The 27572-nt window shown below is 46.3% G+C and overlaps 1 protein-coding gene across 1 annotated transcript; it reads left to right on the forward strand.

Moving 5' to 3' along the window:
- Positions 1 to 2804: 2804 nt before the first annotated feature.
- Positions 2805 to 27327, forward strand: Fam186b (family with sequence similarity 186 member B). Its single transcript, XM_041642764.1, has 8 exons — positions 2805 to 2900; positions 3813 to 4038; positions 11880 to 12062; positions 18509 to 20174; positions 20633 to 20825; positions 24048 to 24220; positions 24761 to 24946; positions 27043 to 27327. The coding sequence occupies exons 1-8, from the start codon at positions 2805 to 2807 to the stop codon at positions 27275 to 27277; spliced, it is 2958 nt and encodes a 985-aa protein (XP_041498698.1). The 3' UTR covers positions 27278 to 27327.
- Positions 27328 to 27572: the final 245 nt, after the last annotated feature.

Here is a 27572-nt window from a genome sequence, read left to right on the forward strand (position 1 = left end):
CCAACATCTCTTACATCCTCACCTTTATCAAAGTTGTTGGTATCTTGTTATGGTTCAGGCTTGCATTTTCTTATTACACTGATTAATGACACCAAGAATCTTTTCATGCCGGTATTTATAATTTTGAATATCTTCTTTGGTGACATGGTATTCATATAATAAAATATTTGATCTTTTAAAAAAGTCTTATTTGGGGGGCTGGAGAGATGGCTCAGTGGTTAAGAGCATTGCCTGCTCTTCCAAAGGTCCTGAGTTCAATTCCCAGCAACCACATGGTGGCTCACAACCATCTGTAAAGAGGTCTGGCGCCCTCTTCTGGCCTTCAGGCATACAGACAGAATATTGTATACATAATAAATAAATTATACATAATAAATAAATATTAAAAAAAATCTTATTTGGTTTTACTTTATGTGCATGGGTATTTTGCCTGTATGTTTGTCTGTGTACCATGTACGTAAAGCTCCTGCAGAGACTGGAGGAGGACACTGGATCCTCTGGGACTGGAGTTACAAGCAGATGTGAGTGGCCACATGGGCCCTGGGAAGCAAACCTAGGTCTTCTGTAAGAACAGTAGGTGTTTTTAACCATGAGGCATTTTCCCAGCCCTCCCCAGTCCTTTTTTAAAAAGGCTCTCTTATGAAGCCCAGCCTTGAATGGGTTATGGGTCAAAGGATGATGTGAACTCCTGACTCTTTTGCCTCTACTGCCTAAGAACTAGGATCACAGGCAGGTGCCACCATATACACCACCACACCCAGCAATCTGTGCCTTTTAAATGTAAAGTTACAGGTAAGTAGTGTGCAGTTTGGGTCTTGGCCCTGCCCCTCGAGTCAAGGTTTCTCTGTGTAACCCTGGCTATCCTGGAACTCTCTCTGCAAACCAGGCTGGCCTCGATCTCAGAGATCCACCTGCCTCTGCCTCCCGCATGCTGGGATTAACTGAAGGTGTCACCAGGTCTGGCTTTCTTTCTTTTCTAACAGAAAGCTCGGAATGGGTGAGCTGTGCCCATCCTGATGAAGGAGAACGCTTATTTCGTACACTAAATTGAGGTGGTGTCTTGGGCCTTTCTTAGTTAAATCGTACACAATTTACTTAACAGTGTAGTGAGCTTAAAAGAAAAGCGAGGGATGGAAGAGGAAAATAAGAGTGCATGACAAGGAGCTGGAACGAAGCAACCAGGTTAGAATCCTAATCTCGGTCTGCGCAGCTGTCACCGGGTGCATGCCACCCCTCTGAGCCTCGGCTGGCTTAGGTAAGTTGGTGAAGGTGAGGTAAGGGGGTTGGGGTGTGTCTAGTGGTTGACTGTGTGTCCAGCATGCACACGGGTCTGGATCTGATCCTTACAGCAAGTGTGAGAGGTCGAGAGAGGCTAAATAAGAAAATATATTTTTTTTTTTTTGGTTTTTCGAGACAGGGTTTCTCTGTGGCTTTGGAGCCTGTCCTGGAACTAGCTCTTGTAGACCAGACTGGCCTCGAACTCACAGAGATCCGCCTGCCTCTGCCTCCCAAGTGCTGGGATTAAAGGCATATGCCACCACCGCCCGGCAATAAGAAAATATTTAAACATAGTCAAATAAAAATAATTTATGAACTATAAGATGTTCTGAAATCATAAAGAAGTAAGGGACCATCTAGAGAAGATGTCAAGGTAGACAAGTGCCCACCAGCCAGGGCTTGAGTCTGGGATTAGCCCCCATGTGCACAGCGTGTTTGTTGAGTGAATAAGCGATGCCTTAACGAATGAATCGAAAGACAGGTACAGCAACACAAAGAGCTGGACTTACAATGTTTAATTTGGTATCTGTTAAATGGCAACATTTTTAGTAACAAGGAAAAATTTTCATGTCTATGAACCTGCATTTCATATCAGTTCATTCACTCAGTGTCTGGCTAGTATGTGCCAGATATAACTTTAGATCCTGAGCACACAGTGACATCCATTTTTGTTTGTTTGTTTGTTTGTTTGTTTTTTTAAAAAAAAAATACCTCATACCATGATTATCAACATCAATAACAGTATTGATTGATCCTTGATCTTTGGGGCAGAATCAAACACATTCTCGTTTAGTTACTGATTGGCTCTGATTTCTAAGATCAAATGTTCTCTTCGGAAGAGTCTCGTCAGCCTTCTGATGTTAGAACACAATTCTCGACATAATTCCCTCAAAGAGGAGAAGGTTTTTGGCTCACCATATTGGAAATTCCAGGCTGTGATCAAACAGCCCTTCTGTTTCCGATGTGGTGGGGCAAAACCACAAACCAGGGAAGGAGGAAGGGTGAGGAAAAGACTGAAGTCCACAAGCCCCTTCAAGGGTACTTTCAGGATGCTAAGGACCCCACAAGGCCCTACCTCCCAAATGTTCCACACTCTCCCCGTGGCACCACACTGTGAACCGGAACCTTCCACACTGGACCTTGTTGGAACCAAGACCTAAACCACAGCAGAAAGTCACTTTTCCTAGTTTCTTCTCTTCCTATTTTTTTTGCCATTAATATTTAGTTTGGGAAATAACATAATGATTAAAAAAAACAGATCGAGAAAAGATAATAGCAGGTAGTGGATGAAATGGAGCTAGCTGGCAGGAAGTTTAATCTTCTAATTCTTTAAGTCAAACTGATGATGTCACTAGAGAAAAGAGAGTCAGTTGGAATCTGGTCTCTGGCAGTTACTAGAACTGTGGCTGAGCACAGGGTACCTGGGAATCTCCCTGGGCCCTGAACCTCCAAAGCTGCCGATACTGTGTGTTCAGACCTGTGTACAAGAGACACAGGGCATCGTGGGACTGAGAGAATTATCTGGCATGGAGAAGGACAACCCGCCACACTTGGTGACTCCCACGTCAGTGAAGGCTATCATCTCGAAGATTGAGGCTGCTCAGCTAATTCGGACTCAGGAGGTAACCCCAGAGATGAGGAAACATCCTTCTATTGGAGTCTGATGTCGAGGCTGGGAACTGATCTCATGTTTACACAAGATTCCAGTCCTTGGGCCTTTGGGGGTCCTGGGATTGCAGAGATGAGTTCAGAGTGTCTGCATCCCGTATTTGACTTCTGTAAGGGTAGGCTGAGACTAACCACTCCTGTAAGGCAGGCTGTATGGTAATGCCCCTAGATAAGTGGGCAGGAGGACCCTGGACAGCGCCTGCCTAGTGATGGGTGCCAAAAGGTGTGTGTGGGGGGGTGGATTTTAAAATTCAGATTCTGTGTTGACAGACTACTAGAATCCCCTAAGCTGTGCCCTGGAAACACTTGGAGTGGTGTCCAAAGGCTCAGGTCACCTTGTATATGAGACTCTGCTACTGCACCGTCCCAAACTCCTCCGTCCCCACCAAAGTCAGTACTTGTAAGAAGCGAAATGGGGGTGGTGGACACAGGACAGCCAAGGACACATTCTTGAACTTTTGATCCACAGTGTTTCTTTGGGATTCAGTTTTGGGGGCTTCGTTTTGTTTTTTGCTTTTTTCCCCCTATTGCCTCTGAGTCCTTGTGAAATTCCAGATGTCCCCAGCAAGTTCTGAAATTCTGAAGGTGAGTTCACTATGGGCCTTTAGTGTCACTGAGCTTAAAAATTAAGATGATGAGAGCTGATGTTCTCTTCGTGTTCCGGGCACGGTTCTACATACAATACCGGTTCATGCCTTTCTCCTAAAGCCTATGACATTAAGTGCTATGATGAGCTCTACTTTGCCAGTGAGAAAACTTGGGATCTAGAGTTTAGCAACTTGTCTGGGACCATGCTGCTAAAACATGGACAGCTGACCCCAGGATCTACCCTCCTAACCTCTGCCATCTGCCCCCCCCCCATACAGGATATTTCCACCCAGCTCTCAGACATCCTGGACAATGTCAATTGTGCCATCAATCGTTTCCAGGAAGAACTGGGATATGACTTAAAAGAAAAGGCAAAACCTCACCAACCAGAGCAAAAAGGCAAGAAGAGATTCATCTTGCTGGAAAAAATTGCCTCCTTCTCCAAAGACGCCAAGGCTAAAGAGAAACACCTGTATGAGATCCTCCGTTGGCTGGGGGACTGGGGTGAGTCTATAGGCTTGGCACAGTTCTGAGAGCTAGTACTTCCCCAAGGTGCTGGGCCCTGCTGGCCCAGGCTTTTCTTTTCTCCACCTAAGTCAGCACTTGCGAGGAAAGGAATGGGGGTGGTGGATATGGGACAGCAAAGAACACATTGTAAAACCTCTTCCCCAGTGATGGTTGCCAGTACACACATCACAGCAGGTGACCCCACCCCAGAAGGACTGCATCAGCTCTGACATCACAGCAGGTGACCCCACCCCAGAAGGACTGCATCAGCTCTGATATCACAGCAGGTGACCCCCACTCCAGAAGGACTGCATCAGCTCTGACATCACAGCAGGTGACCCCCACCCCCAGAAGAGCTGCATCAGCTGATATCACAGCAGGTGACCCCCACCCCAGAAGGACTGCATCAGCTGATATCACAGCAGGTGACCCCCACCCCAGAAGGACTGCATCAGCTGATATCACAGCAGGTGACCCCCACCCCAGAAGGGCTGCATCAGCTCTGACATCACAGCAGGTGAACCCCCACCCCCAGAAGGGCTGCATCAGCTGACATCACAGCAGGTGACCCCCACCCCAGAAGGGCTGCATCAGCTGACATCACAGCAGGTGACCCCCACCCTAGAAGGGCTGCATCAGCTCTGACATCACAGCAAGTGACCCCACCCCAGAAGGGCTGCATCAGCTGATATCACAGCAGGTGACCCCCACCCCAGAAGGACTGCATCAGCTGATATCACAGCAGGTGACCCCCACCCCAGAAGGGCTGCATCAGCTGATATCACAGCAGGTGACCCCCACCCCAGAAGGACTGCATCAGCTCTGACATCACAGCAGGTGACCCCCTCCCCAGAAGGACTGCATCAGCTCTGACATCACAGCAGGTGACCCCCACTCCAGAAGGGCTGCATCAGTCAAGTCTTTTGTTGCTCCAACAAATACCTGAGAGAAAGAAAGGACACAAGGTTCGATTTGGCTCCTGGAACCTGAGGTGTCAGTCATGGTCTCTTGACCCTATCACTTTAGGCCCCAGGCCAGCCAGAAGCCAAGGTGACAGTGGGATTGTGGCAGAGGAGGCTGGTCCACTCACGTAACCAGAAAGCAGAGAACAGGAAGAGGCCAGGGTCAAGACATACCATTTAAAGGCATACCCCCACTTTCTCCAACATGGTCCTTATCACTCCCCCACAGGAGTCCACCTAGATTGTGAATGTATCAGTGGAATAATTTACTGATTAGGTCAGAACCCTCTGGAATTGCACTCACCCACAGGTGCATCCCTCAATCCAGCCAAGGTGGCCCAGTGGATAAGTACCTGCTGTGCAAAGTTGAGGACCTAAGTTCAGACTCCCAGAAGTGACAGAAAAGCAGAGAGTGGACAGGGAGCAACCACTAAGAGAGTTAGCCAAAGCCAAAGACTACTGAGGGCCTAGATGTAAATCTGGGACCTTCAAGAGAGTAGACCTAAGCCAGGACCCCTGTGGGCCTGGGTGGAGTCTAGGACTTCTGAAGAACTAGGCCTGAGCCAGGACCTCTGCCAGTCTGGGCATGAATCTGGGACCTCCAATGGAGTAGGCAGGAACCAGAGATCTCTGCAGATCCAGGAGTGAGCCTGGGACATCTTAGGGAGTAACACTGAGCCAGATCCTCTACGGGTCTGGGCACACCCAAGCCTGGGAACTCCAACGGGAGCCAGAGACCTTTGCAGGAGTGGATCCAGACCAGGATTTACAGAAACAGGTCAAAGGAGACAACCTAGGCTAGAGCAGGCCTGAGACAGCAAACTCCAAGGGAGTGGAGCAAAGCCTGGGAGCACTGAGAGACCTCCATGAACACGGGGTGACTAATGGGATAACTAGAACCGTGACACTGACTGCACCACGAGGAACAACCATCTGAGCCTTGGATTCACTGGCACCTAGAAGATTAATTAACAGAATCACTGACAGCCCCAACCACACGAATTAGAGGAAAAGATGAGTAGAAAAGGTAAGAACACACGCAATACCACAAAGAGCAACACAACACCAGTAAAACCTAAAGACCCAACAATAGCAAGACTTGAACAACCAAATAGAGATGAAGCAGAAGAAAATGACCTAAAAAATAACTTCAGGAGAATATTTGAAACTCTTAAAAAGGAAATGAGAAATTCCCTCAAAGAAATGGAGGAAAAGACAAACAAAAAATTGGAAGACATCAGCAAATCCCTTAAAGAAAACTATAGTGAGGAGCTGCGGGCAGGCCTGCTTTTCATCCTGCCCAGCTCCTGCCCGGCTCCTGCACAGCTAGGTTTACACCCGAAATAACAACACACAAATTGTATTCATTTAAAAACTGCTTGGCCCATTAGCTCTAGCCTCTGACTGGCTAACTCTCACATCTTGATTAACCCATTTCTATTAATGTGTGTAGCACCACGAGGTGGTGGCTTACCAGGAAGATTCTAACCTGCATCCATCTTGGAGAGGAGAGCTATAGTGTCTGCCTCACTGCCTTCTTCCTCCCAGCATTCAGTTCTGTTTACTCCGCCTACCTAATTTTCTGTCCTATCAAAGGGGCAAGGCAGTTTCATTATTAACCAATGAAAGTAACACATAGACAGATGACCCTCCTCCATCAGAAAACAAAGAAAAAGCAATCAAACATATAAAGGAAACTATTCAAGACTTGAAAACTGAAATAGAGACAATAAAGAAAACACAAGCCGAGGGAATTATAGAAACAGAAATCTTGAGAAAACGATCAGGAACCACAAACACAAGCATAAACAACAGAATACAAGAGATGGAAGAGAGAATCTCAAACGCTGAAGATACAATAGAGGAAATAGACTCTTCGGTCAAAGAAAACATTAAATCTAACAAAATCTTAATGCAAACTATCCAGGAAATATGGGACACAATGAAAAGGCCAAATCTAAGAATAATTGGTATAGAAGAAGGAGAAGTTCAATTCAGAAGCACAGAAAATATATTTAACAAAATCATAGAAGAAAACTTTCCCAACCTAAAGAAAGACATGCCTATGAAGATACAAGAAGCTTAAAAAACACCAAATAGACTGGACCCCCCCCCCAAAAAAGTCCCCTTGCCACATAATAATCAAAACACTAAACATACAGAGTAAGCTAAGAATATTAAGAGCTGCAAAGGAAAAAGGCCAAGTAACATATAAAGGCAGACCTATCAGAATTACACCTGACTTTTTATTGGAGACAATAAAAGCCAGAAGATCATGGTCAAACATTATGCAGACATTAAGAGACCATGAATGCCAGCCCAGACTACCCAGCAAAACTTTCAATCACCACAGAAGGACAAAACAAGATATTCTATGACAAAACCAGATTTAATCAATACCTAGCAACAAATCCAGCCCTACACAAAATACTAGAAGGAAAACTCCAACGCAAGGAAGTTGGCTCCACCAACAAAAACACAGAGAATTGATGGTCTCATAGCAGCAAATCCCAAAAAAGGGAAAAACACACAAATTAGCCGGGCAGTGGTGGCACACGCCTTTAATCCCAGCACTCGGGAGGCAGAGACAGGTGGATCTCTGTGAGTTCGAGGCCAGCCTGGTCTACAAGAGCTAGTTCCAGGACAGGAACCAAAAGCTACGGAAAAACCCTGTCTCGAAAATCAAAAAAAAAACAAAAACAAAAAACAAAAAAACCCGCAAAATTAACATCTCCAACAATGAAAACTAAATTAACAGGAGATAGCAATCACTGGACATTAATATCACTTAATATAAATAGACTCAACTCACCTATAAAAAGGCACAGGCTAACAGATTGAATACAAAAACAGAATCCATCCCTCTTCTGCATACAAGAAACACACCTTAACTTCAAAGACAGACATTGTCTCAGAGTAAAGGGCTGGGAAAAAAATATTCCAATCAAATGGACCTAAGAAACAAGCAGGTATAGCTATCCTAATATCTAACAAAATAAACTTCTAACTAAAATCAATCAAAAGAGACAAAGAAGGACATTTCATATTAGTCACAGGAAAAATCCATCAAGAGGAAATCTCAATACTAAACATGTATGCCCCAAAACAAGGGGACCCTCATATGTAAGAGAAACACCACTAAAGCTTAAACCATACATTAAACTCCACACACTAATAGTGGGAACTTCAACACTCCCCTCTCACCACTGGACAGGTCAATCAGACAAAAAATGAACAGAGAAATAAGGGAAGTAACAGATGTTATGACTCAAATGGACTTAACAGACATCTATAGAATATTCTATCCAAACAAAATAGAACATACCTTCTTCTCAGAACCTCATGGAACATTTTCAAAAATTGACCACATACTCAGTAACAAAACAAACCTCGACAAATACAAAAAAATTGGAATAACCCCATGCATTTTATCAGATCACCATGATTTAAAACTAGAAGTCAACAGCAATACTAATTCCAGAAAGCCCACAAACACGTGGAAATTAAATAATGTTCACCTAAATTATCAATGGGTCAAGGAAGAAATAAAGAGAGAAATTAAACACTTCTTAAAATTCAATGAAAATGACCACACAACATACCCAAATTTATAGGACACAATGAAAGTAGTATTAAGAGGAAAGTTCAAAGCACTAAATGTCTACATAAAGAAGCTGGAAAAACCCCACACTAGTGAATTAACAGAACATTTGAAAACTTTAGAACAAAAAGAAGCAAACTGACCAATGAGAACTAGATGGCAGGAAATAGTCAAATTGAGAGCTGAAATCAACAAAATAGAAACAAAGAAAACAATACAAAAAAAATCAACGAGACAGGGGCTGGAGAGATGGCTCAGAGGTTAAGAGCATTGCCTGCTCTTCCAAAGGTCCTGAGTTCAATTCCCAGCAACCACATGGTGGCTCACAACCATCTGTAATGGGGTCTGGTGCCCTCTTCTGGCCTTCAGGCATACACACAGACAGAAATAAATATTTAAAAAAATTAATGAGACAAAGATTTGGTTCTTCGAGAAAATCAACAAAATAGACAAACCTTTATCCAAACTAACCAAAAGGCAGAGAGAGAATATCCAAATTAATAAAATCAAAAATGAAAAGGGGGGCATAATAACAGACACGAAGGAAATACAGAGAATCATCAGGTCATATTTTGAAAACCTGTACTCCACAAAATTGGAAAACTCCCAGCCATCACACTGAGATCAGGAACAAGACAAGGTTGTCCATTCTCTTCATATCTATTCAATATAGTTCTTGAGGTACTAGCTAGAGCAATAAGACACCAAAGGAGATCAAGGGGATACAAATTGAAAAAAAAAGTCAAACTTTCACTATTTGCTGATGATATGATAGTTTATATAAGCGACCCCAAAAATTCTATCAAGGAACTCTACAACTCATAAACACTTTCAGTAATGTAGCAGGATACAAGATTAACTTTAAAAAAAAAAACAAACTCAGTAGCCCTCCTGTACATAGATGATAAAAGGGCTAAAAAAGAAATCACAGAAACATCAGCTTTCATAATAGCCACAAGTAGAATAAAATATCTCAGAGTAACTGTAACCAAACAAGTGGAAGACTTGTATGACAAAAACTTTAAATCTTTGAAGAAAGAAATTGAAGAAGACACCAGAAAGTGGAAAGATCTTCCATGCTCTTGGGTAGGTAGAATTAACATAGTAAAAACGGCAATCTTACCAAAAGCAATCAGCAACAGATTCAATGCAATGCCCATCAAAATCCCAGCAAAATTCTTCAAAGACCTCCAAAGAACGGTACTCAATTTCATATGGAAAATCAAAAAACCCAGGATAGCCAAAACAGTCCTGTACAATAAAGGAACTTCTGGAGGCATCACAATCTCTGACTTCAAACTCTACTACAGAGGTACAGTACTGAAAACAGACTGATATTGGCATAAGAACAGACAGGAGGACCAATGGAACTGAACAGAAGACCCAGATATCAATCCACACATCTTCAAACCCCCAAATTTTGACAAGGAAGCAAAAAATATCAAATGAAAAAAAGAAAGCATATTTAACAAATGGTGCTGGCATAACTGGATATCAACATGTAGAAGAATGAAAATAGACCCATACCTATCACCATGCACAAAACTCAAGTCCAAATGGATCAAAGACCTCAACATAAAGCCAGCCACACTGAACCTTATAGAAGAGAAAGTGGGAAGTACACTTGAACACACTGGCACAGGAGACCACTTCCTAAATATAACTCCAGCAGCACAGACATTGAAAGAACAATTAATAAATGGGACCTATTGAAACTAAAAAGCTTCTGTAAAGCAAAGGACACAGTCAACAAGACAAAACAACAGCCTACAGAATGGGAAAAGATCTTCACTAATCCCACATCAGAAGTCTGATTTCCAACATATACAAAGAACTCAAGAAATTTGTCATCAAAAGAACAAATAATCCAATAAAAAATGGAGTACAGACCTAAACAGAGAACTCTCAACAGAGGAATCTAAAATGACTAAAAGACACTTAAGGAAATGTTCAACATCCTTAGCCATCAGAGAAATGCAAATCAAAACAACTCTGAGATTCCTTCTTACACCTGAAAGAATGGCCAAGATAAAAACACTGATGACAACTTATGCTGGAGAGGTTGTGTGGAAAAAGTGAACACTTCTGCATTGCTGGTGGGAATGCAAGCTGGTACAGCCCCTTTGGATGTCGGTGTGGCGATTTCTCAGAAAATTAGGAAACAACCTTCCTCAAGACCCAATAATACCACTTTTGGGCATATATCCAAAGGATGCTCAATTGTGCCACAAAGACATGTGCTCAACTATGCTCATAGCAGCTTTGTTTGTCATAGTCAGAACCTGGAAACAACCTAAATGCCCCTCGACCAAAGAATGAATAAGGAAAATGTGGTAAATTTACACAATGGAGTACTACACAGCAGAAAAAATAATGACATCTTGAATTTTGCATGCAAATGGATGGAGCTAGAAAACATTATTTTGAGTGAGGTAACCCAGACCAAGAAAGACAATTATCACATGTACTTACTCACAAGTGTTTTTTAAACATAAAGCAAAGAAAACCAGCCCACAAATAATAATTCCAGAGAACTTAGACAACAATGAGGACCCTAAGAGAGACATACGTAGATCTAATCTACATGGGAAGTAGAAAAAGACAAGATCTCCTGAGTAAATTGGGATTATGGGGACCTTAGGAGAGGGTTTTAAGGGAGGGGAAAGGTAAGGAGGGGAGCAGAAAAAATTGTAGAGCTCAATAAAAATAAAAATAATTCAAAAAAAAATTTAAAAGCAGAGAGTGGCAGTATGTGGCTATACCTCGGCACTGGGAAGTGGAGAAAGGTGGGTGGCAGCCAGCCCAGCAGAAACGGTTGCAGTTCCAGGTTCAGGGAGAGGAGACACCCCACCGTGCCCTCTGGGCGACACACAGACCTACACAGGCAAGCGTGGCTGCCTAGGCTGCATTGTAAGATTCTCCTTCACGCCGACAGACGAACAGAAGCACAAAGAAAGTTGCTGATTCTACTTCACCCACTTCGTGGTCCGGCGTTAGATTATACAACAGGCATATCTGGGCGGGCCTCACACCTTGACAACAATCTCTCATGTCTACTGTATTTCTGCACGGCAGGCCCCGGCTCAATCATTTCATAAGCATTACGTCACTCATCTTTGCCCCACCCTTTCGCAGGAAAGGAAACCCAAGCTCAAGGAAGTGACCCACCCAATAGCTAGTGTTCACCCTCAGGTCTGCCCGCAACCCTGTGCTGTCGGGCTCCGTGGGGGTCCCCAGAAGGCAGACTGGCTCAGCCTGGCCCCCGCCCCGTCCAGGTGACAGTCTGACCTATGAGGTGAAGAACCGGGGAAATGTGGAGGAAGAGGAAGCCCTGGACGAATGGATCGAGGTGATGGAGAAAGTACTGCCTCTGTCCCTCATGGCCACCAAAGGAGGCATCGAGTCTCTCATCTCTCTTTGCTCCACTCTCATTGAAGAACAAAAGAAAAGGACACAAAGTAGGTTCTGGGAGCCCCTCGGAGGCCCAGGTGGGGATGGGCTGGATGCCGTCTCAGGGGAAGAGGTCTCAGGGGGATCGGGATCTGCAGGGTCTGCCCTTCCTCCATATCACACATGCAGCAGACAGCAGAGGAGGAAGCCAGGGTGCAGAGCTGGGGTGTGCGACCACGCTGGTCACAAAGCTGTTCTGAGCTGCACTGCACAGGTTGATCTCTCAGAGGACCTGGGTTCGATTCCCAGCTGTCTGTAACTCCACTTCCAAGGTGTCTGGTGCCCTCTTCTGGCCTCTACAGGCACTACATGTACATGGTGCACAGACCAAAAACACTGATATCTATAAAGTAAAAATAATTTTTAAATATAAGTAAGGAGCCAAGGGATGGTAGCACACGTCTTTAATCCCAGCACTCGGGAGTCAGAGGCAGGTGGATCTCTCTGAGTTTGAGGCCAGCCTGGCCTACAGAGCGAGTGCCAGGACAGACTCCAAAGCTACACAAAAAAGCCCTGTCTTGTACGGGCGGGGGTGGCGCATGCCTTTAATCCCAGCACTCGGGAGGCAGAGGCAGGTGGATCTCTGTGAGTTCGAAGCCAGCCTGGTCTACAGAGCTAGTTCCAGGACAGGCTCCAAAGCTACACAGAAACCCTGTCTCGAAAAACCAAACCAAAACAAAACAAGAAACCCTATCTTGAAAAACAAACAAACAAAAAGATATAGGTAGAAGTGAGGTGAAAATGGGCTTTTAAGTACTCCCTGGTACTCCCTGGAGCTGTGGCCTCACACAGGTTCTGGGGAAAAAGGCCTAAATTTGCAAATTTATAGGCAGAGCTTGAGGAACATCTTTTCCTTCTCCATCCCAGCTGCCAAGCCAGGGTTTGGTAAGCTTTGACTGGAAGTTCCTCTGGAGCCTTCCTGATTCTGGATTCTCCTAAGCTGGTCAGTCACCAGCCTGACTAAACCTTGGCATTTTACTCCTACCCACACAAGACTGGCCCCAGATGACCTCCTGCATTTTGTAGATCAGAGTCCTGAAGCTCAGAGACTTCAGAAGGGTCCACAGGAAAACTATGACAGAACCCAGTCCCTTGCTTTGGTTAGTCACACTCGAGAGCATGGCCTTTGGAGTGTGATTTCAACTTGAATCCCACTTCTACCAATTTGGGGCTATATAGCTTTGGGATTTTGTTTTTATTTTGTTTTTCAAGACAGGGTTTCTCTATGTAGCCTTAGCTGTCCTGGAACTAGTTCTGTAGACCAGGCTGCTCTTGAACTCACAGAGATGCACCTGCCTCTGCTTCCCCAGTGCTGGGATTAAAGGTTTGCGCCACTACTGCCCGGCTGGGCATCTTTATTTTATCTCTATGAATCTGCTTTTTCATATGTAAAATGAAGAGGGCATTATCTACCTCCAGGGTTGGGGAGAGGTGTGCATGGGCTATGAAATGTCTGACACCATGCTTGGAACAGTCCAGGCTTAATAAACAGCAGCTAGCATTAGCATTTCCCTGAATTCTTTTGGACAAGTTCATTATCATTATCAACTAAGTGACATTGAAGTTGTGTATGGTGGCTCATCCTCTAATGCTAGCACTTGGGATGCAAAGGCAGGAGGATCTCTCTGAGTTCCTATCCAGCCTGATCTACAGAGTGAGTTCCAGGACAGCCAGGGCTATTTAGAAAAACTCTGTCTCAAAAGAAACAAAATTGAGTGAAGTTGAATGTAGCAGGCGGAAGAAGTGGAAAACAGAGACTATCTGTCCTATTATCTTCACCACGCTGGATCTTGAAGTATAGTTATTTGTATACTTATTTTCTTTAAAGAGTGTAATTTGTGCAGTTTGTGTGTAGGCCAGAGATTAATACTGGGAGTCTTCCTCAGTTATTCCCCACCTTATTTTTTGAGATAGTCTTTCACTGAACCAAGAGCTTTCCAGTGGGCTGCACTGGTTGACCAGAAAGCCCAGGGATTCCCTGTTATAGGAGGCTGCTTGTTTGTTCCTGGCTGTTCAGTCCCAAAATAACCACACAGAAACTGTACTCATTAAATCAACGCTTGGCCTATTAGCTCTAGCTTCTTATTGACTAGCTCTTACATCTCAATTTAACCCATTTCTATTAATCTGTGTATCACCACGTAGCTGTGACCTACCAGCAAGGTTCCAGCTTGTCTGTCCCGAGCAGCAGCTACATGGCTTCTCTTTGACTTTGCCTACTCTCTCTATATCTTTTCCAGTCTAGCTATATTCTGTTAAGCCATTGGCCAAAAGAAGCTTCTTTATTAACCAATGGTATACAGAGGGAAATCGCACATTACCTCCCCTTTCCTGTCTAAATGAAAAGGAAGGTTTTAACTTTAACATAGTAAAATTACATATAACAAAACAGGTATCAAGCAAGAATTACAGTTACAACATGTATATCTACTTTATCTTTTATCATAACTAAGGAAACTATAACTATCTGTTCTTCAACTTCATCAAAGACTGCAAGATGATATAATATTACCTAAGTTAACAGGAAGTACATTGTAAGCAACTTTCAAAACTCTAGAAATAACAGAGACATCTCGCTGCCTGGGAAGTCACCCAAAGTTCTTCTGTAACATTGCAGGCACCCATCTTCAGCCTTCAGGCCCATAGTATCCGGCAGACTTTTACATGAAGCAGGAAATTTCAAAGACAGTTCCACCTATACTGGCAGTTTGTCATTCACTTTCTTCTGTATCCTGCACAATGTCTGGCAGACTCTTTCATGAAGCAGGAACTCCGAAGGACCATCTCACCTTCTTTAGGCAAGTTCAGCAGTCATTTTTCTGTGGGTCCTGCATGTCCAGTTCATACAGCATAGCATCAAGAAGTCCAGACAAGAGCAGTTTCTTACCCAAATGGCTAAACAACTCCATAAGAAGCCTCTTCAGGGAGCTGGAGAGATGGCTCAGTGGTTAAGAGCATTGCCCGCTCTTCCAAAGGTTCTGAGTTCATTTCCCAGCAACCACATGGTGGCTCACAACCATCTGTAATGAGGTCTGGTGCCCTCTTCTGGCCTGCAGACATACACACAGACAGAATATTGTATACATAATAAATAAATAAATATTAAAAAAAAAGAAGCCTCTTCAGTGCCCATCTTCCTCATGAAGTTATTGGTGCTGCCAGGAATAGATATATCTCATTGGCATGAAAAGTCCTAAGTTCTTAAAACATTTTAAATGCCATATTCTGAAGGTCTCTGAAAAATTTAAAGAATACCTATATAACTGAAATCTCTCTCTATATATATATCTAGAAAAATCTAACTAACATGACTACACACTTAACTATTATAGATGATTATACTAACCATCATGATGATTATCTATTAACCTGTATTTCTTAATTGTACATTACATTCTTAAATGAGCTGCCTCAACATAATACCTCAATCAAGAGCAGATATGTACATATAACAAGATTGACTTTAAATTTGTATCAGTAAACTAAGATCCATACCAATGCAAAGTATCCATCTCTATATCATATCCCCCTTTAAATGCAAACAAACATTTATAAACAATCATTTAGGAAATTTGGCTGTAGTTCTCTCCAAACTGCTACTTGTTTTTTGTTGGGTGAAGTAATTTTTGGGGGATGTTTGTGGCAACTTTTCAGGGGGTCTTGGTCCATCAAGCCACATTAGTCTGGAAGGAATCCATAGGTTCTCATCTTCTGTGTTAACAAAAGAAGAACCTCTTTTCCAGAGCAACATATTCTTAGACCCATATTTTGAAGTCAAGACGGCTTGAAGATACATATGTTGGTTTAGCTTAGCAGCCTGTACAATGAAATGCCTCTCTGCACTTAGCTCCTTCACAGTCAAAAAATTCAAAGAAAGCACAATAATATACATAATCCAGACTCTCTGTGTATTTTCCATCTTTGTGTGGCTTATTTTTCTTACTCTATTACTTTTTCTACAGGTTTACTCTGACTCTTTAAAGACTTTGATTTTTTAAATAACCATTTACTTCCTTTTATAAATGTGTCTATTTTTTTCTCTCCCAAGCCTTGTACATTTATCCAACCCTGTGACCAATTTAGAAGTCTTTTTTTTAAATCTGAATCTGTCTTTATTGTTGCATCTGTAATTATTTTCTGACCAGAAGCACTTCTTTTTTTTTTTTAAGATTTATTTATTTATTATACAACATTCCTTCTGTATATGCTTGCATGCCAGAAGAGGGCACCAGATCTCATTATAGATGGCTGTGAGCCACCATATGGTTGCTGGGAATTGAACTCAGGACCTCTGGAAGAGCAGTCAGTGCTCTTAACCTCTGAGCCATCTTTCCAGCCCCCAGAAGCACTTCTTAAAATGCCGAGCTGGGGCCTGACTAGGACTAAGGTTGCTTTGCCTTTTGGCTCCACCAAGTCCAGCATGGTGGAGGTCTGTTCACTGCCTCTGAGACTGCCAGGTGTGAACCACACTCACCACCTCAACTCTGGTAACCAGTTGGCCCGTACTGCCACCAAATAACTTGCAGCATGCTGCCCACAAACCCCATTCGAGTGCTCTGCCTCCTGAGAAGCACAGCCCATGAAGCTGCCGCTTCGGAACCATGCTTTTCTTTTCTTCTGCTGAATCAGGACGAACTCTCTTAAATGAGCTGCGGAAAAAAAAAATGCAGCTAAACAACTTCTTCCTCCTCCTCCTCCTCCTCCTCTTCTTCTTCTTCTTCTTCTTCTTCTTCTTCTTCTTCTTTTTTCTTTTTGTGTCTAGAGTTCCTTTCCAATCCTTCTCAGGTTGTATGTGGATTTAGCTAGCACATGTTGGAGTGCCAATTTGTTGTAGAAGACCACTTGTTTGTTCCCAGCTGCTCAGCCCCAAAATAACCACACAAAAATTTTATTAATTAAATCAGTGCTTGGCCTGTTAGCTCTAGCTTCTTATTGGCTAGCTCTTACATCTTAATTTAACCCATTTCTGTTCATCTGTGTATCACCACGTGACTGTGGCTTACCAGCAAGGTTCCATCCAGTGTCTGTCTCTGGCAGGGTTTTATGGCTTCTCTTTACTCTGCCTTCCTTCTCCCAGCATTCAGTTTAGTTTTCTCTTGCCTAGCTCTGTTCTGCCCTACTATAGACCCAAAGCAGTTTCTTTATTAATCAGTGGCAATCACAGCATACAGAGGGGGGATCCCATATCAATTCCTGTCTCTGCCTCTCTAGTAAGGGGGTGATGGATGTGTCTAGCATGTGTTGCTTTTTATGTTGGTGCTGGGGATCTAAGCTTAGGCTCTTGTGCTTATATAGTAAGTTTCTACCAACTGACCATCTCTTCATCCTTAAAGGGCAAAAGCTGTATCTTTTTTGTTTGTTTTGTATTGTATTTTTTTTTTGAGACAAGATTTCTCTGTGTAGCCCTGCTGTCCTGGAACTCTCTCTGTAGACCAGGCTGGCCTCAAACTCACAGAGATTATCCTGTCTCTGCCTCCCGAGTGCTGGATTTAAAGGCATCCACCAACAACCAGCATCTTTTTTTTCTCATGGGGATTATTTATTAAGCATTTACTTAATACTTTACTTGGCCTCAAATGTGTGTACTCTAAGCATTAGAATCTATGGTTGTTCCCATTTTTCCAGCGAGGAAACTGAGGCACTAAGGAGGCAGGAAATGTACCCGAAGCAAATGGCACAGAATCGATTTGGATCCAAGTGACTTGGTCTCTGAATCCTGACTCCCAGGCTCATATGGCTTGTCTGAATGCTGGCAAGAAGGTCGGTTGAGCTCAGCATCTCTAAGCACCACATGTGCTCTTGCCTCTCATCCAAAGCCAGCCCCTGTCTTCTTGCCAGTGGTGCTTGAGAAGATGCTCCAAGATGGTCATTGCACCAGCCCTATACACAGTAACTACGAAGATGTATGATCATGACCAGCCCTGGAGCGGAGATCTATCACTGGGGTTGCACACAGCAAACAATCTGTGCTTGCTGTATCTTCTTGGGATGAAGGTCCAATGTGATTCCCCATATAGGCAGAGACGGTTATTCAACAATAACCTGTGAGTGGTCGTAACAGATGGTCTGTATGCAGAGTTCAGAGGTAACATGAGACGGACAGGAGACTTCTGAGTGGGGCTGAGGGGAAAAGGGCAAGATTAGAAAAGCAACTCCTTATGAGGGGTAGGTTGAACTGAGTGGCGCCTGGCAACTAGTCCAGGCCTTTCTGGCTCTGCAGGCACTGTGCAGCTGGTAGGCCTAAAGCTAGGCCTGAGGCAATCTCAGGCCCTCAGGGTGTCTTCTTACAACATCCTTCTGGCTCACACAGTCAGCTCCTTATTCTTGTCTGTCCCAAAGAGGGGTGGGTAAGAATTCTGGCTGGGCAGGGTCTGGAGAGTCAGTATACTTCTTTCCTGGTGGGCTTGCTGCCCCGTTATGGGAGCCTGCTACCTTTTTCCTCTCTATCTTCCAGTGTCCAAACATAACTTCTGGCAGGACTGGCGGGAGAAAAACCCACAAAATTCCTCGCACCTCCCTGAGCCGCTGAGCCCGGAGCAGATGCTCCAAGACAAGAACACTACCTGCACAAAGGTCTCAGAGGTGAAGTCCATGCTGCAGGAGCTCCTTGACTCAGCCATGTTCAACAAAGGGGAGGTCAAGGCCATCAGGTACATGTCTACTGTGGTGGAGAACCTCAGCAAGGCCTTGATCCTGCAGCACAAGGAGAACAAGAGTCTGGAGATAAAATACAAACACCTGCAGGGGGAGATGACCAAAGAGCTCAGCAGCCAGAGGCTGTGCTTCCAAAAATCCATCCAAGTCCTGGAGAGCAAAAGGGATGCCCTGCTAAAGCAGGTAGAGGTTCTGGGGGGTAAATACCACGACCTCCTCATGATCAAGCATGCCCTGGAATTCCAGCTGAAGACGGTTCAGTCTGCTGCTGCTCTAGAAGAACCCGTGGAGGTTTTCGTTGATGCCCCAGAACTCCCGGAGAAGGAGACCCTTCCAGAGAAAGGTGTAGCCCTGGAAAAAGCCCACCAGAAGCTCAAGGAGGAGAAACAGCTGTTTTTCCCCTTTTCCCCAAGCCGCCTGGCCAAGGCCTGGGATAGCAGCACCGCACCTGCACAACCGCTACTCTCCGCCGCGGTCGCAGATTCAAGGAGCAAGGATGTGTTCACTGCACACACCGAACACCTCGAACCCGTGCTGCTGCATTCAGAGGCCCCCAAGTTCCCTACACGATGGGAAAAACTGGTTGAAGAGGCCCCAGAACGTGAAGGCAAAGACCAGGAGGACCGCTTCCAAGAGATGGATGAAGTCCAAAACAAGTCCTATCCAGGGAAGTGTCTGTCCCCAGGGAGCTCCAGGAGGACGGTTTTGGAGAGCCACATGGAGCACTGGGAGGAAGAACTCAGCTGGGAGACGAGGAGGCAGCAGTGGCTGCAGGAAGAGGAGATGTGGCTCCAGCGGCAGAAGAAGTGGGCCCTGCTGGAGCAGGAGCACCAGGAAAAGGTACGGCAGTGGGAGGCAGAGGCAGCTGCCAGGCAGCAATGGCAGAGACTCATCCAGCCGGAAGAGGAGCCAGGGAGCCCCAGGAAGTCCTCCGGGGAGCAGCGGAAGGGCAGTTCCGAGAAGCTGATCTTCGTGACCACCAACCGATGGAGGAACCTGGAGAAGTCAGAACCATCATCAGCACCTCCCCCAAGCAGGGCACAGTCTGCTCGCCAGAGCAGGAGGTCCCATTTACCCATGTCTGCACACACCCAGCAGCCTGGCCAGGGAAACCAGAGGACCCTGAACTCGGCTGAGTTGATGCAAACATCACGGACCCGCCAGGTTTCTAATAAACCCAAGAAATGCGCTTCTTTTCCCATTACTGGCACGTCCATCCGAAGGGTGAGCCGCTCCTCTTTACAGAAAGCCCCAGTAACCTCTAAGGACAAGGTGTACCACCTAAACATGGAGGGCCAGTTGAAGAACCTGCAGATCCTGGGTAGCTCGGAATCAGAGCTGCTACTGCCACAGTACCTGCGCAGCAAGGCCCTGGAGGTCACCGCTGTCGCCATGGAGCTGAGTGTCCTCAGGCTGCAGTGCCTGTGCAGGAAGTACATCCACTACAGACGCTTCCAGAGCCTCCGGTAGGTGCCCAGCAGACAGCCGGCACCCACCTGGCACCCATGCGTAGCCACTGCAAAACAGGGTAGGGCCAATGGGCAGGAAAGCCATGGGGGGACTCCCCCAGGTCTCCTAGCAAAGGGGACTAACAAAGACTGTTTAGTAGCAGGCCTTGGGCAACACTCGAAGGTGTAGGAGCATCTCTGTGTTGTTTTCCTGATAGTGGACTTTCCCTCCAAACCCACTCTTCCCGTCTCCAACTCCTAGCTTCCTGTCCTGCACTCAGTACCGTTTGCTTGACTTTTCCCTTCCAGCCCCGGGTTCCTCCCCTCACGCCACCTCCCACCGCCCTGCTCCTTCTCACATACCCATTCCTCTTTCCCCCTCAAGAATTAACGAAGTGGAGGCCTCTCTCTAGTCAGCCGGCTTGAAGGAAAGAGGAAACCCCTCCACCAGCTAAGTCACTTCTCTGTCTTCCCAGACAAGAAGTAATCAAACATATAGGAGCCATTCGACAAATGAGGGTCACCTATAAGGCCCAGAACCTCTACATCTTCCTGGAAAACATCGACCGCCAGCAAAACCTCAGGCTGCAGGCCTGGATAGACAAGCAGAAGGACCTGGAGGAGAAGCACCGGGAGTGTTTGCAAACCATGGCCACCGTGTTCCCTAAGGTGGGCCTCCTGTCCTGCCACCTAGCCAGTGAGGGGGTGCAGTGTGGGGGCCTGTGGGGTGATGGGAAAGGAGAGGGCGTGTGAGAGCCTCTGGGCCCGAGTACGAGGGAAAGCTGCTGTGGACTATATAAATACAGGGAGCTGTGTGAGAAGGGGGACCTGAGGCCTGCAGTCCCCCTCAGAACTAGAATTTTCCCTGCTCCCTTCAGCTCTGGTTGCCATGCATGCCTTGCCTTCCTTGTTGGCTCTTCCACTCAGGTCAGTAGGCCTTCATGACACGCACCTTTTTAGCCACCGTGCAGGCTTGAGGGCATCTTTGCCTGGAATCTGCCCTACTTTCTAGTCAATAGGCTAGCGCCTTCCTATGCAGCCCAAGCAGGCTCCGTCTTCCCCTACTTTGCAGTACCACTCTGTATCTTTTTGGTTTGGATGCTGCTTAGAGCCCCAAATCATCCTGAGAGAGATTTTCCTTCTCTTGCTGGCAGAATCTCTCTGTCTTCACTGTTTCGCAGTTTCGCTGTGCACCTGGTATGGGCCTATTTTTGGTGACATTATTGAGCATTTAGTCCACCACTTCAATTTAGAAACTTAAATCCTTTGGTTCTAGCACATTTTCTTAAACTATACAGTAGTTCGGGTGGGATCTGCTGGCCATGGGGAGGCCGGCACAGCTAACCTGTGACCCTCGTGCCCCCGGCAGAGCTAGCAATGTGGAGGCTCAACACAAATCATCATGCTAATTAAAACATTTAGAGGGCCTCTTTATGTGCGTGTGTGCGTGTGCGTGTGTGCGTGTGTGTGTGTGTGTGCGTGCGTGTGTGTGTGTGTGTGCGTGCGTGTGTGTGTACGTGCGTGTGTGTGTACGTGTGTGTGCGTGCGTGTGTGTATATGTGTGTATGTGTGTGCGCGCGTGTGTGTGTGCGTGTGTGTGTGTGTACGTGTGTGTGCGTGTGTGCGTGTGTGTGCGTGCGTGTGCGTGCGTGTGTGTGTATGTGTGTGTGTGTGCGTGCGTGTGTGTGTGTGCGCGCGCGCGCGCGCGCGCGCGCGCGCATGCACGCGCATGCGCGCGTGGTTCTAGAGTGTGACTTTGTCATGTCACAATGTCATAAGGCTGGACATGCCTATCTGGTTTTTCATTTCTCCAGGGGCTTTGTGATAAAAATTGTTAACGTGTTTGTGGGTTTATTTGCGCTGAGTTTTATTGTGTATGTTTAGGGAAGAGTAGTCCATAGGATGAAATAAGATGCCTGTAGTAAAATGAATGAACATATCCACTGAAGCAAGACAGATACAGAGAATTGTGGGCACATGGGAATCCAATGTGACTAACATTGTGTCCATTCCGGCTGTAAACCTGACCAAAACTCCAGGTGCAGCCATAGCGGCTCTGGCCTGCTTTATCACATTACAGTCCCGCTGAGGCCCTGCTGGAGCTGACCTATCACCTCACTTACCCCAAAGGGGTGGGGTCTGAGCAACCCTTGGAGATGTGATTTGGGAGTCACCAGAACAGTGCTCATGGCTAATGCTAGTACTTAATTGAAACTTTCCCTTGAGAAGCTCGCGTGCTTCCTGGGCCTCTCATTCTTTCCCAGAGTACCGATTTTTCTCTTAACTCCCATGCTTAAAACCTACATTTAAAATGTCTTTTGATAAACTCACTCTCTGAGAAGCCATATTCATGATTGAGTATGTTTTTCTTCTTTTCTTGAATCTCTTTCTTTCTTTTCTTTTCTCTTCTTTTTTTTTCTTTCCTTTTTTAAGGCAAGGCTTCTCTGTCCTGGAACTCACTTTGTAGACCAGATTGGCCTTGAACTCAGAGATCTGCCTGCTTCTGCTTCCCAAGTGCTGGCATTTTTTAAGAAAATTCCAACCCTGCTCATACTGGCTAGTTCCTGAAATTCCTGTTTGTGAAGAAGGCAGGAATCCTGCATTTGCCTAAACCAAAATCCCTTAAAAATGCAGGTAACTCTTTTTTTTTAAAGATTTATTTATTTATTGTGTATACAACATTCTGCCTCCATGTTTGCCCGCATGCCAGAGGAGGGCACCAGATCTCAGTACAGATGGTTGTCAGCCACCCTGTGGTTGCTGGGAATTGAACTCAGGACCTCTGGAAGAGCAGCCAGTGCTCTTAACCTCTGAGCCATCTCTCCAGCTCCCTGTAGGTAACTCTTCTGCAGGCTGCTGGGGAAGACAGGGCGGAGCTATGTGTCTGTCCCCTCACAAGGACCATATCATCTCACTTAATGACCTATCTTTCCCTCTGTGGCAAAAGTAACTATAATCTATCCAGTTGGCAAAAATCCTGAATACGATTCCCTGTTATTAACTATAGCCTCGTGCTATATTTAACATCTTTTGTTACTGGAATTTTTAGGGTACAGGCCAGGTCTCTGGCAGCGCTGACAAGCTGGGCTTGATCACCCTTCCTTCAGATGCTAATTAAAGAGAAAGTAACAGAGAAAAGCAGAGAGAGGTTTATTGTTGTGACCACACTGGGGGAAGGATCAGAGAAAGGGTCTCTCGCTGGTCTGGCTGGGGCACTGTCGTGGGCTCTAGGTTTAAACAGAGCCCAGAGGTCTGCAGAACTAAATACCTTGTTCTGATCAAGATGCCGCCCCATCCCAGACCATCTTGCTCTATCTGTCAGCCCTGAAGTCTCCTCCTGGGGAACCCCCGGGCTTTAGATCTCCCCTGCCCCTTGCACGAGGTTCCTGGGGAATTCTAACTCCTTGGGGACCGTTTCTTCAAGAACCGGGTAAAACATCTTACAATTGCAGCCAGAATTATTCATTCATGCTTTCTACTCCGTCCTTCGGTCTACCTCCCCACTTCCTGGTCCACACCCCAACTTTGATAACTACTGTTTTGTTTTTTACCTCGATATATTTGATATGTTTTCTTTTGGATCCCACATAGACCGTCTTTCTGTGTCTGCTTATTTCACTCAGCACACGGCATACTGGGGTAAACCATGGGAGTTTCCTTTCTTCTCTTTTGTCCATTGTCCAGATTCTTTACAACAAAGGAGGAAGTAGGAACTGCCCCAGCAAATAAGAATGAAGGAAACTATCATGTGCTGAGGACCTGGGTTTCTAGGGCCTTAGCCACTCCTCAACCCAGAGCCCAGCAGGGTCAGTGGCAATCAGGCAAGACTTCCTCCCATCCTAGAGAGGCCTCCTTTCCCATCTTCCTGATGCCTTCTGCTGGCTTCTCTAGCTCCAGCAAGAGTGGAACATCCACCTGAACGTCCCTGTGGCCAACTCTGCCAAGCCAGGGAAAAGCAAGTCACCTCCAGTCTTACTCCAGAGAGTCCGGTCCAGTGGTGCCACCAACAAGCAACCTCCTCCACCCAAGCAGCACCGGGAATCTGTGCCCCTGCGGATAGCTGGGTAGGTGTTGGCAGGCTGAGATGAGAAGGGGGAGGGAGCAGGGGCAGCCCGGGGAGGTAGCAGCAAGTGAGGACAAACCTCAGCAGCTTCAAGGCCTGTCTGCTCAGCTGCCCTGACCAGCTCTGGGTTCAGATCCAGAGACAGAATGTGTATGATAACGTGTGGTTTTGTGGGGACAGCCTGACTAATTCTGAAAAATACAGGGGGAAAACCTCTATTTCTACTCTGGGCACGTTGACCCAGTATCTACCATTGGTCTGTCTATGTAAATAAGCCTAATTCTTCCCACCGTGTGGCCTCCAAAGGCCATGCTGAGCCTCTGAACAGCCAAGATGCCTCCCGTGACCTCCTACCCCAATGGGACCTGTTCAGAGCTTCAGCCCCAGGGCGTGTGCCTGGAAGCAGAGCCTCAGGAACTAAGACGTAGATCCTACGTTGGGGAGGTAAGGGTGACACAGAGGCCTTGGACCTTGTGGTTCCTCAGCCTATTCCCGTGTCTCTTCGTCTCTCCTGATACTGTCTGTGCGCTTCCATTCCTAGCCAACAAGGGAACCAGATGGAAGCCGTATGGAAGATGGATGTGTCCTCTTCAAGTCACCCAATAGAAAAGAAGACCCCCACAAGCCTGCCCTGGGAGCAGCTAGGGGGTTACCCAGATATCCCTAGGCTATTGGTGGTAGATGAGCATCCCCCCTACCACAGAAGCTCGATGGCCTTCAAGACTCGGTAAGGAGCCAGGGTGGGTTGTGTAACTTGGATTCAAGGAGACCTGTCCATCAAGGATGCTCTGCTCTACCCAACAGCTCAGGGCCTCTCTTTGTGAACACTAGTCCTGGATTCAGTTATTGTACCACACCAGAAAAGAAACCCTTTTCTGCCTCACCCATTTGCTGGCTAGCAGCGTGGGTCCTAAGGCAGTGCTGCTTCTGCCTCTCACAGGACTTTCCGTGGGACCTAGGTTGCTGTGCGAGTTTTACCTTCTCACGTGTTCCCAGTTTCACGTGGCTTTCTCAGGTGCCCTAGCTTGCCTTTGTTCTAGAGAAACTGGTGGAAGGACAAAGAGACTGAGAGAAAACAAGAATTGTGTGATAGACCTCAGACTTGGGCCTGAGCCCATCTTTGGGGTTTTCATTTCCTGACCGCCTCAAAGAACTGTCACTGGGGAAAGCAGCTGAAACCAGGAGTGGGGACACATACCTATACCCCAGCACTCAGAAGGCCGAGACAGGAGGATCTCCAGGTTAAGGCTAGCCCAGGACAGCAGCAGAGGGGACAGCAGAAGGATTCAGGACTCAGTGGGCTAGCAGAAGGCTTTTCTGGTTAGAGCAGGATATCTCTTTTCTCTCTTGGCTTGAAGAGATCAACACTCAAGGCTCTTTCAAGGGACCCTTTTCAGATTTGTCTCATCTGCTGCTAGTGGGCCTGACACCACCCCAAGAAAGCTCTGTAACAAAGAGAAGCCATTGGGAGATCCTGCTCAGTGACGCCCTCCTCTAGCGGTATCCCCCACTGCAGGCTCCTTCCGTGTCTTTGCCCAGTCTCTGGGGCACTTGAGGGCCACCCCTTTGTTCTTTCCATACATAAATGCCTGGATAAACATCCAGTGTACATACTACACTGGACCCTCGGCATAGGATCCTTCTGAGAATGAGAGGAGATAGTGGCTGGAGTGATGACTTAGTCTGGAATGGCCCTGAGCTTGGATTCCCAGCACCTACATAAAATGCTAGAACGGCAGCACTCGTCAAATAGATGAGCTCCAGGTCCAGCGAGAGACCAGGCCTCACAATGCAGAGAGCACCTGAAGGCACCCAGTGTGGCCCTCTGGCCTCCCCATGTGCTCACACACGTAACATACATCCAGCCACACACCTACATGAGCGTGTACACCCTCTACACACCCTGAGAAAGAGGTTGATGGGGAGCGTGCCGTGAACAGCACCCAAGAGCAGCTTCCTTTCCTGCCTTTTTCTTTCATCTTTTGTTCACACTCTGTGGTAGAATGCAAAATTCTAAGATCCCTTTCATGTCTCAGGCAGAGCAGTTCCACCCACCCCTGAGCCTCCACTGGGATCTCAGCCGCAGGCTGAAGCTCTTATCAAAATATTGTTCCCAGCTCAGACAGCTTTCTCTCTTTGTGAGAGAATTTAGGTGAATGCAATTTTCTTCCCTTTCTACAACTCTCCAGGAGTGTATTCGACTTACCACAGTCCCAGCACAGAGGCAGGGAGCCCTGCTTCTAAGTGCATTTGCGGCCCAGGCTGGATCACCTCCCTGTGTCTTTTTATGAGATTCCTGTGTTGTGCCAAGATGCCAAGATGGTGTCCTTTAAAACCTTGCAGGCCCACCTCGCTGAGGTCTCTGCTTTGTCTGACTAGGAGGGCTCCTGGGCTCTCTGACTGGCAGGATAAGGGTAGCTGTATCTGCACACAATAGCACCTTCTGCGGAGTGTGAAGCTCAAAGAGTCCTACCCTCCCTCAAGAAGAGCCACCCTGCACAGGGTGTGCCGCCCTGGTGCACAGCCAGCAGTCTCGGAGCACAAACTTAGAGGGCTTAGAATCTGGTACCTGAGAAAGAGATTAGATCCGATGGGGTGATAAAAAATAACAAATAAGATTGGAAGGAGGGGAGAGGAAATGCCCAGTGAAGCAAGGCAAGATGTAGACTCGAAAGAGGAGAGGCTGAACCACTAAGATTTGGCAAAAGTGTCATGCTCGGTGGTTCTACAAATCAAGTCAGCCCGCTCTGGATCTGACCCCACGCTTTGAGTGGGCCACATTGGGCCTTTTCTCAGTGGCTCCCCAACCCGTAACCATGTCAGCTCTTTCAGTGCCTCAGTGATTCAAAGAAAGGAATGCCGGGAACCCTCAGAGGAGCCAGCTGAGCTTGTCCGAAAAATGTCCTGTCAGTCGCTCCCTGGGCCCCTACAAAGCCAGAAGGATGGGGCAGCTCCAGCTTCCACTCCAGCTTCTACTAGTGAGTCTCCAACTTCTACTGGGCTACTAAAGACCTCACAGGGACTTGTTCCAAATGCAGGTCCCCAGCTGGGGCTTTGAAACCCACATCAGGGGCTGTGAAGTTGTCCCAGAACTTTGAGAAACACTATTTTCTTTCTTTAGTCCCCAGACTGTTCATTTTTAATAAAATAGAGTTTGGTTCAAAGTCTTCTGTCTCATGGTCGAAAGGCACTCCCCACAACTCATCTTTGGAACTAGGCCCAAGGCATCTGGCCATAAGCCAGGCATCAGTCAGAGGTTGCCCGAGTGGGGCAACTGACTCTGGGAGCCAACAAGCCAGAAGGCTGTTATCAGTGCCCGACACACAGCTTAGGAATTCTATTCAATCAAACAC

This window comes from Microtus oregoni, unplaced genomic scaffold, assembly GCF_018167655.1.
Source record: "Microtus oregoni isolate MIOR12 unplaced genomic scaffold, Mior012 000077F_ref0000221, whole genome shotgun sequence".
NCBI lineage: Eukaryota > Metazoa > Chordata > Mammalia > Rodentia > Cricetidae > Microtus > Microtus oregoni.

Excerpts from the sequence above, each read along its gene's own strand:
- Fam186b (XM_041642764.1), top strand. The coding sequence starts at position 2,805 with ATGGAGAAGGACAACCCGCCACACTTGGTGACTCCCACGTCAGTGAAG. Across the intron at positions 2,901-3,812 it reads AGCTAATTCGGACTCAGGAG|GATATTTCCACCCAGCTCTC; the intron begins GTAACCCCAGAG and ends CCCCCCATACAG. Across the intron at positions 20,175-20,632 it reads AGACGCTTCCAGAGCCTCCG|ACAAGAAGTAATCAAACATA; the intron begins GTAGGTGCCCAG and ends CTGTCTTCCCAG.